This window comes from Azolla caroliniana, unplaced genomic scaffold (genome assembly GCF_043228905.1).
Source record: "Azolla caroliniana isolate FFs.n. ecotype wild unplaced genomic scaffold, voAzoCaro1.0.p SCAF_6, whole genome shotgun sequence".
Lineage (NCBI taxonomy): Eukaryota > Viridiplantae > Streptophyta > Polypodiopsida > Salviniales > Salviniaceae > Azolla > Azolla caroliniana.
The window spans coordinates 12,561,104-12,570,325 of record NW_028230441.1 but is presented as its reverse complement, the minus strand read 5'-3'; the positions used below and the strand labels follow the sequence as shown (position 1 = coordinate 12,570,325).

The 9,222-nt window shown below is 40.6% G+C and overlaps 1 protein-coding gene across 1 annotated transcript; it reads left to right on the top strand.

Annotated features, from left to right (window-relative positions):
- The first annotated feature begins 4,316 nt into the window (after nucleotides 1-4,316).
- On the top strand, nucleotides 4,317-8,470 carry LOC147863148 (pentatricopeptide repeat-containing protein At2g39620-like). The gene has a single exon (XM_087321232.1). It carries the CDS (start codon nucleotides 4,429-4,431, stop codon nucleotides 8,386-8,388), a length of 3,960 nt encoding a protein of 1,319 aa, XP_087177358.1. The 5' UTR covers nucleotides 4,317-4,428; the 3' UTR covers nucleotides 8,389-8,470.
- Nucleotides 8,471-9,222: the final 752 nt, after the last annotated feature.

Sequence of the window (9,222 nt, the reverse complement as noted above, 5' to 3'; positions counted from 1 at the left end):
TGAAGTTTTTTAGGAACAGGGGGAGATAACGAATGTCGACACACTTGCACCACTCGGCCTTTCCATTGATGAGGCAGAAAACCAGAGAAGAACCAGACGTCCTCGGGTGCTGGGTTTCAAAGCAACTCGACGTGATGTGGAAGCAATATTGAAAATAAGGGAACGTGAGCTACACCGCCTAGAAGCCATGGCTAGGGCACTCTCTACATTGGAACCACGGGTCACACCCACATCAAGACCCTTTGACCCCCCCACTTCTTTTCGAGAGGCTTGGGTGGAAATAAAATTAGGCTTAGTGGATAGTCACTTTCGAGTATACTACGTATTGTACACTACTAGAACTCTTTTAGTTTAAGTTCTATTTTTTACTTAATTTTATTTTAGTTATGATGACTGGATAAATACTCTTTTGTTGTAAACCAATTGTCTCATGGGCCAAATTTAGCCTTAGAAGACGTTAATATATCTTTCTTTCTTTCTTTCTTTCTCTCTCTCTCTCTCTCTCTCTCTCTCTCTCTCTGTATCTTGTTTTATTCTCATACACAGGTCCTTCAACATCACAGATGTTGTTTGTTCTTCCACATTGACGACCTTGTCCCCAACATAGACCCATAGCATATGTTCCACCTATTTGTTGATGGGACATTAACACCAAGCTACTCAAAGCTTTACACACTTGTATTGGTTCTCCATTGTATGTAAAAGTGGTAGCAAACATTGCAAGAGAGAGAGAGATTTGTTGATATAAAAGTTGCAATCAAGGTGCATGTTATGATTGTAGAGGAATGTGTGTAGAGAGAGTTCATATTGCCAATCCGTGGAAAGCAAACTTGAATGTGGTCGAATGCAAGAGATTGTACCAAAGTGTGATACTTTTACTCTCGAACTTAATCAAGGTCAAAATTTGCATAGTCAATAAGTCTCCTCATCTATGCCCAAACAACCTCATAGATTGTAATCAATCTCTTATGAATGCTAAAAAATATATCTATCTACCTTGTCTCACATCAAAGAGAATGAGAGGTAAGTTATATTCGCACATGGTGTGGATGGCATACAAAGGGATGGGTCTAGCATGCATGGATCAATGAAATTTCTCGTCCTTGAAGGAAGATGGATTTGTAGTTTAGTGCAATATAAGCATTATAATGTGTAAAACATGAGCCTCCATATATTTTCTAAGATGTGATACATTGGAAAAAAACATCATTCACGGGGGAATCTACTAACGCATCATGAAGCAAATGTAATGCATCCATTTTCCAAACCCTTCCTTCATATCTTCCATCCATTTGGAACTCAGAATCTTTCTTTCGTGTGTACTTTGAATGATTTTGCTCAATTCCTACGAGGTATTAGGGCTCATGAATGTGTGTGTGTGCATGCACATGGGGGCGTTAACAATATCTTTGAGTGGTTGGCAGATCCTTGTGATCATTTTTTGCCATCACGGAGAGATATTCTTTGCAACATATCTAGTCTTGTTCTTTGTTGTGGTTGAAGGTGTCAACTCATGCCATTGTGTGTATCTCCATTATCTTGATGCAATTTATTTTAATTCCTAATTGTGGCACCCATTGGTAGGTTACTGCACAAGCCACTTCAATTTTATTATACTTTGCATTGGCCCATTTCTCCACTACGCAAGCCTATTGTTCAATTGATGATTTTCTAAATATGCTCCTCAACAAGCTTGTGTTTGTGGTTGTAACATGTGTGCATATCCAACTCTTCTTGTTTCTTGGTTTCCTTGTCCAGATTCTTATTCGTAGCCTTCAAGTGGTCGTGGTATTTGTTTACCTTCTTCTTGATGGCATGTGCTCATTCATGGTATTCCTTGGTCGCCTTAGTGGCAATTGATCAAGGCACTATTTGCACTTGATAAAAACTTGATTGTTAGGTGTGACAGGTTTACTAAATGCAACCTATTATTAATCATGGGTAACAAGGAACCACTTATATTGCTTGATCAAAATGAGAACTTGTATACTAAACAATGAGAGTAGGAAAACACAATGCACGCATGATTTACTCTAGAGTGAAAAATAGATCTATGGATGTGAAAAAACATTTTTTGTTCTTTTTCATTTATCATTAATGGCCTTTCTTAGTGCAAGTACCTCTGGTAACAACCATTTATATAACTTTCACACCAACTTAATGTCGATCTTTTCCCCATGTACATTTTGGCCCATTCCGCGGTTTGACAATATGCGCATAGTGTGGGATCTAGATTTGTATAATGCACATGAGCCCAAGAACCGATTAACTTCAATCTAGGTTTGACACACCTCTTTCATCTCATGGATGACCATTACCTTTTGTAGAGAGTGCTTGTGGTACATCCCACAAAGATGCCCTACCACCAGTATCTTTGTGTGTCCAAATGAAGATTTCTCATCCAAAAAGGTCAAGTGGGAATCTTTGAGTCTCTTGAGCACTTTCTCACAATTTTTGATGTGCTTAGCCACTAAGTCTGGACACACATCCTTCATTATAGTTCCCTCAATCTATTCCTCCAACTATCCCTTAATGGAAATGTCACCCAAAAAAGGGATACGGTGTAAAATAGGCAAAATACTCCTTAAATAAGGATAACACTATTTTTTAGGTGAGAGTGATCTACTGTTAGATGACAAGCGTTTTAATAATTAAAATTGAACCAAGGGATGATGACCAATCAAACATTTGTATTTAGGGAGAGGGTTTATTTGTAAGATAGTATATGTAGAACATTTTAATATAGTTAAAAGTTTTTTTCCAAATTTCTCTTATTTATTTAGTGTTCATCGTACACTAGGTATTTGTTTAAATGTTTTAAGATTCATTGTATACTACTTAGTACTAGCCTCTAGGTATGTCTTTTTTTGTAGTGTTTATGTGACCTGTAGTAAATCAACCTATATTGTTGGTGTATTCACATGTAGTATACCTGTAATGCTATCATAATCTTATGAGATAGGAGGATGTCCAACTTAGAGTAAGTTTATGTCCTTGAATGGTAAATTAATGAAGTGCGAGTAGCATGTTGAGAGGCATGGGTAACAAGTGTGAGAATAGGCTTTAGGTAGAACTTTTCTAAAGAGGCCCATACAGGTCTTCGAAAATCACATGTTTAAGTATACCCTTTAGGTAGATTAGCTTGAATTGTCTTGTATACAATGCATTTATAGAGTAGTATACTAACCTAGCTCATCATGATTGTCTAATGTTCCCATCATTCTTCCTTGTAGCCTTTTGATTGACTGTGAGATGAACTACCTTTCGTATTTTCCCTTGTGCATATGCCATGCCATGACAATGGTGGGTGTCCAAAGTGAGGTTCATCGTCTTGTAAGTTGTGTCCAAGTGGAACTAAGACATTTTTCATGCTGACTTTTCCTTGCAGACTACTATCCACCCTCCTTGTGCCCCATGAAGTGTCATGCATTATTCAATCTCTTCCACCCATAGTGATTGTGCCCCCACCACAACTCCCATCTCCACCCCTAACCATAGATATCATTGGCACCCTCCCATTGTTGGATATGCTAGAAGAAGTTATCACCGTAATCCCAATGATTGACAAACTCTCCCCATCTTGCTAACCCCTACTCCGCCAACTTTGAGCTTTAGATTCATTCTTGGAAATTGCCCTCCCATAGGCATGCCAAGTGTTGGTCATCCAACGGGTGTGTCCACAACCCAAGAACCATGGGGTATGAAACTAGGTGTGGAGCCTTTCCTCTTAGGTCTTTGAAGTTCTCGATTGAATATTTGCTACCACCACAAGATTTACAGGTCATTTTCCTACGCGCACACCCAAAGTTGCACCATAAACCCCATGCCCTCCTACTCATCAAAGCCTTACAATTGCTGGTTGATGTTGACTGCATCACTTACTTCGTCTCACATGATAACACTAGGCTAAAATTTCATCATGTCCCTCACCCGATTAATTATCTTTTTAATTTATTGGGGAAATTGTAAATCTATTATTTGAAGGCGACGGACAAGTTCACATAATGTGAATGCTCACATAATGTGAATGACATTCAATAATGGCAAAAGTGACCACCCCAATGGGCTCTCCAAGGAGTTATAGCATTTTAGTTTATAAAGTCTTTCCAAATTCTACATATATGTATGTACATATGTACATACATAGCATAAGATCGAGAAACTCATAAGAACACCTCTGTAACTTCTTCATATGTATAATAGACATGGCATGACATATGTACATATCTATATCGCAAATAATCCCTTCCACCCGTGACCCTACCCTACTACCAATGCAAAGTTAAACTGCAACTGCAAGAGACAGAGACAGAGACAGAGACAGAGACAGTGTCTTGTGGCAGGTGGGTGGATGGGTTGCCATGGAGGTGGACCATGGAGGAAGCAAGCATCAGAGGGAGAGAGAGAGTGGGTGGGGTGGGGTGATACATGACCGGAATCATCATTGATGGCGATGCTTTCACTTTTGTGGCCTTACTCAAGGCATGTGCCAGGATAAAGGATGTGCATAATGGCACGGCATTGCATGCAGATATTCTGAGAAGAGGGTTGCTTAGGAGAACCACCACTGGCGACAGCAGCCATTATTACGTAGCATGCACTTTGATTAGTATGTATGCAAGATGCGGCGCTCTTGCAAAAGCTCACCAATTGCTCGAAGAGCTTCCGATTCGGAATGTGACCCCTTGGAATGCACTTATTTCAGGCTATGCCCAACATGGCCAAGCTCATAAAGCTCTACAATGCTTCGAGAAAATGCAAAAAGATGGCTTTCTGCCCGACGCTGTCACCTTCATTTGCATCTTGAAGGTTTGTGGCCAAACAAGAGCTATTGAAAAAGGCAAAGAAATTCATGATAGGGTTATCAGAACTAGGCTTTTGGAGAAGTATGTTGTGCTTGGCAATGTCCTGATGGATATGTATATTAGGTGTAAGGAGGTTGCAAAAGCTCATGAGGTGCTTGAACAACTCCCAATTCGAGATGCTGTCTCGTGGAATGTGATCATCGCAGGGTATGCTCAACATGAGCAGTGCTGTGGTGCGGTGAATTGTCTTGAACAGATGCAAAGTGAGGGTCTCTCTCCTGATGCAATCACCTTCATTTGTGTACTGAAAGCTTGTGGTAGAACAGGAGATGCTAGAAAAGGAAAGGTGATTCATGATGAAATTATGAGGAGAGGCCTTCTGGAGAAGGATATCATGCTCAGCACTGCATTGGCCACTATGTATGCCAAGTGTGATATGCTTGCAAAGGCACATTATGTGATCCAATGCCTTCCGGAACGAGATATAGTCTCTTGGAATGTCCTCATCACAGGGTATACTCAACGAGGAGAATGCTATGAATCACTAAACTGTTTCGAACAGTTGGAAAATGAGGGTCTCTTTCCAGATATTGTCACCTTCATTTGCATCTTGAAGGCATGTGGTGGCATTAGAGCTATAGAAAAGGGCAAACAAATCCACAGCAAAGTTATGAGTAGGAGCTTGTTGGAGGAGGATGTCATGATAGGCACTGCTTTGGTGGACATGTATGCCAAATGTGGCATGCTCCAGAAGGCGCAAAATGTACTAGAAGATCTCCCTACTCGTAATGTGGTCTCTTGGAATGCACTAATTGCTGGATATACACAATGGGGTTATATTCACGAAGCATTGAATTGTTTTGAATGGATGCAAAATGAGGGCCTTCCTCCGGATTTAGTTACCTTTATTTGCATCGTGAAAGCTTGTAGTAGCATTGGAGCTATAGATGAGGGTGAAAAAATTCATGATATGATCGTGAATAGAGGCCTCATGGGGAAGGATGTTGTGCTTTGCAATGCTTTGGTGGATATGTATGCAAAATGTGGCATGCTTGCAAGGGCGAAAGAAGTGCTTGAAGAACTTCCTGTGCGGGATGTGATCTCTTGGAATGCACTAATTGCAGGGTATGCTGAACAGGGTCAAGGTCACGATGCCTTACGTTGCTATGATCGGATGCAAAATGATGGGGTCTCTCCAGATGTGGTCACCTTTATTTGCATCTTGAAGGCATGTGGTATTGTAGGAGATATAGACAAGGGGTCGAAGATTCATGAGGATATTATGAGTAGGGGCTTGCTGGCGAAAGATCTTCTGCTGACGAATGCTTTGATTGATATGTATGCTAAGTGTGGCTTGTTCACAAAAGCAAAGCAAATCCTGGAAAGACTTCATTTCCGTAATGTAATCTCATGGTCTTCACTTATTGCAGGATATGCACAACAAGGGCAAGGCCATGAAGCCCTAGACTGTTTCGAACGCATGAAAAATGAGGGTATATCACCAGATACAGTAACCTTCATTTGTGTATTAAAGGCTTGTGGCAGTGTAGGAGCTGTGGGCAATGGCAAACAGATTCACAACCAGATAATAAGCATGGGCTTGATTGAAAAGGATATTGTTCTTGGCACTACTTTGGTGGACATGTATGCAAAATGTGGTATGCTTGTAAAAGCAGAACAAGTGATCGAACAGCTTCCTATTCGAAATGTAATCTCTTGGTCTTCACTGATTGCAGGGTATGCCCAACAAGGGCAAGGCCACCAAGCAGTGAACTGTTATGAATGGATGCAAAGTGAGGGACTCTGTCCAAATGTTGTCACCTTTATTTGCATCTTGAAGGCTTGTGGAAGCACTGGAGCCATAGACAAGGGGAAACAAATTCATGAAATTATTGTAAGTAGAGGATTATTGGAGAAGGATATTTTGCTTGCCACTGCTTTGCTCGATATGTATGCAAGGTGTGGTTTTCTTGTTAAAGCACGCGAGGTCCTTGAAGAGCTTCCTATTCGTGACGTAATTTCGTGGAATGCCCTGATTGCAGGGTATGCCCAACAGGGGAAATGCGTGGAGGCATTGAGCTGTTTGGAATGGATGCAAAACGAGGGTTTCTGTCCAAATGTGATCACCCTCATTTCCACCTTGAAGGCATGTGGATCTAGAGGAACAATAAGGAAAGGAAAAGAAATTCATGCAACAATCATGGGAATGGGCTGGCTGGAGAATGATGTCACACTTGGCAATTCTTTGGTGGATATGTATGCTAGATGTGATGATCTTGAAAATGCTCAACAACTGCTTGAGGAGCTTCCTCTAAAAGATGCGGTTTCTTGGAACAGTTTAATTACGGGATATGCACAGGTCGGGAAAGCACTCGAAGCCATGAATTGTTTCATACAGATGCAAAATGAGGGCTTATCGCCAGATCCAGTTACCTTCACCTGTATTTTGAAAGCTTGTAGCATTACAAGAGCTATAGAAAAGGGAAAAGAAATTCACAATCAGATTGTGGATAGGGGCTTATTGGAGAAGGATAGTGTTCTTGGTAATGCATTAGTGGATATGTATGCCAAATGTGGTCTACTTGCCAAAGCATTAGAAGTGTGTCAAGAGCTTCCTTTACAAGATGTGGTTTCTTGGTCTGCACTCATTGCTGCATATGCACAGCAGGGACAAGCACATGAAGCACTGAACTGTTTCGAAAGGATGAAAAGTGCGGGTGTTGAACCAAATGTGGTCACCTTGATTTGCACCTTAAAAGCATGTGGTAGTGCAGGAGCCTTAGACAATGGAAAACAAATTCATGAAGAGATAGTGAGTAATGGATTGTTGTGGAAGGACCCCATGCTCGGTAATGCATTGGTTGATATGTATGCTAAATGTGGCATGCTTGCAAAAGCAAGGCAAGTGCTAGAAGAGCTTCCGAATCGTGATCTAGTATCTTGGAATGCTCTCATTGCAGGCCACGCCCAACAAAGAGAAGGTCATGCAGCATTGAAGTGTTTCGAAAGGATGCAAAGTGAAGGTCTTTCGCCTGATGATATCACTTTTGTCTGCATACTCACAGCTTGTAGTCATGCAGGGTTATTGGATGAGGCTCAAATGCTTTTTGATGATATGACTAGGAAATATGGTGTTGTCCCAACCATAGAACATCATACATGCATGGTGACAGTTTTTGGATGTGTAGGATACTTTGATCAGGCAATGTCGGTGATTAAGGTAATGCCTTGTTCCGATCATCCTGCAGTTTGGCTTGCTCTCTTGTGTGCTTGTAAACGATGGGGAAATGTAAGGCTTGGCAAAGTGGCTTTTGATCAGGTAGTACAGCTAGATGATGGTTGTGCTGGAGCTTACGTTCTTATGGCTACCATCTTCTCGGATGCCGGGATGCAAGAAGATGCAAGACAGGTTGAAGCCATGAGGTGTAAATATGCTTCTAGGAAGGGAGAAGATGACTTGCTGATTTGTTCACACATATGGTTTCCCTCTATTTCTGTTGAGAATATGAATGTGGGGCAATATAAGCTCGGGGCATTTTCTGAGCAACAATCATATTTGTTCGAGAGAACTAGAGGTTTTTAAATGTTGTGCAATTATAGTAGCTTATAGTAACGCATTAGATGTACACGTCATTAAAACGGAGTGGCCTTCGGCAAATTCACCATCATCATTGCCATTCAATGTTCAGGACATCATCTAGAATAATAGTATTTGTTGTGTCATTGGCTCACTCTAGAGGTATTAGTCACTGGTTTTATTTAGTGTACATCTACCCTGATGCTTTTGGATTAGTTTGAGTGACAGAAAACATATATCTCTTTTTAAAGGCATAGTATATGGTGCTTCAAATAGATAATTGGAAATCCTAAATAAAAGTATGCTCGATTGTTATCCTAGTCCTATAGGTCATTCTCCATGAGACCAAATGATGACATTGAAATGACACGGGCAACATACTTGTATCCCATAAATTGTCCCATGGCAAGATCTATTTGGAAATTTATGTGTATGGTGTGAGCTTCTTCAACGGTGTCGTGAAGCAATTGATTGCTTCACGATATTAAAACAAACTCAAATATTATATCAAGTATAGGGTATAAACCACTAGGATAAGCTGTTCTATATGATTATATTTGTATCGTTATACTAATGTCTTATGACTAGCATGCATCACAAGGAACGCATGTGCACCAAATGGCGATCACACATCACATGCATTGCATGCATGTCATGCACCCTCACATGCATCATATGCATGAGAGGACCTCTATAAAGAGAGGGAAAGGAAGTATCAAGGTATTGGGGTGAATTGATCAAGGAATTGGTTAATCAATCAATCAACAATAAATCAAGATAGCTCATGTGCAAAGTGTCTTCTCTCGTCTTTCAAAATTGAAGTCAAGGGTTTGAGTTAGA

Bases quoted from the DNA above. Each gene is read 5' to 3' on its own strand.
- LOC147863148 (XM_087321232.1), top strand. From the start codon at position 4,429: ATGACCGGAATCATCATTGATGGCGATGCTTTCACTTTTGTGGCCTTA.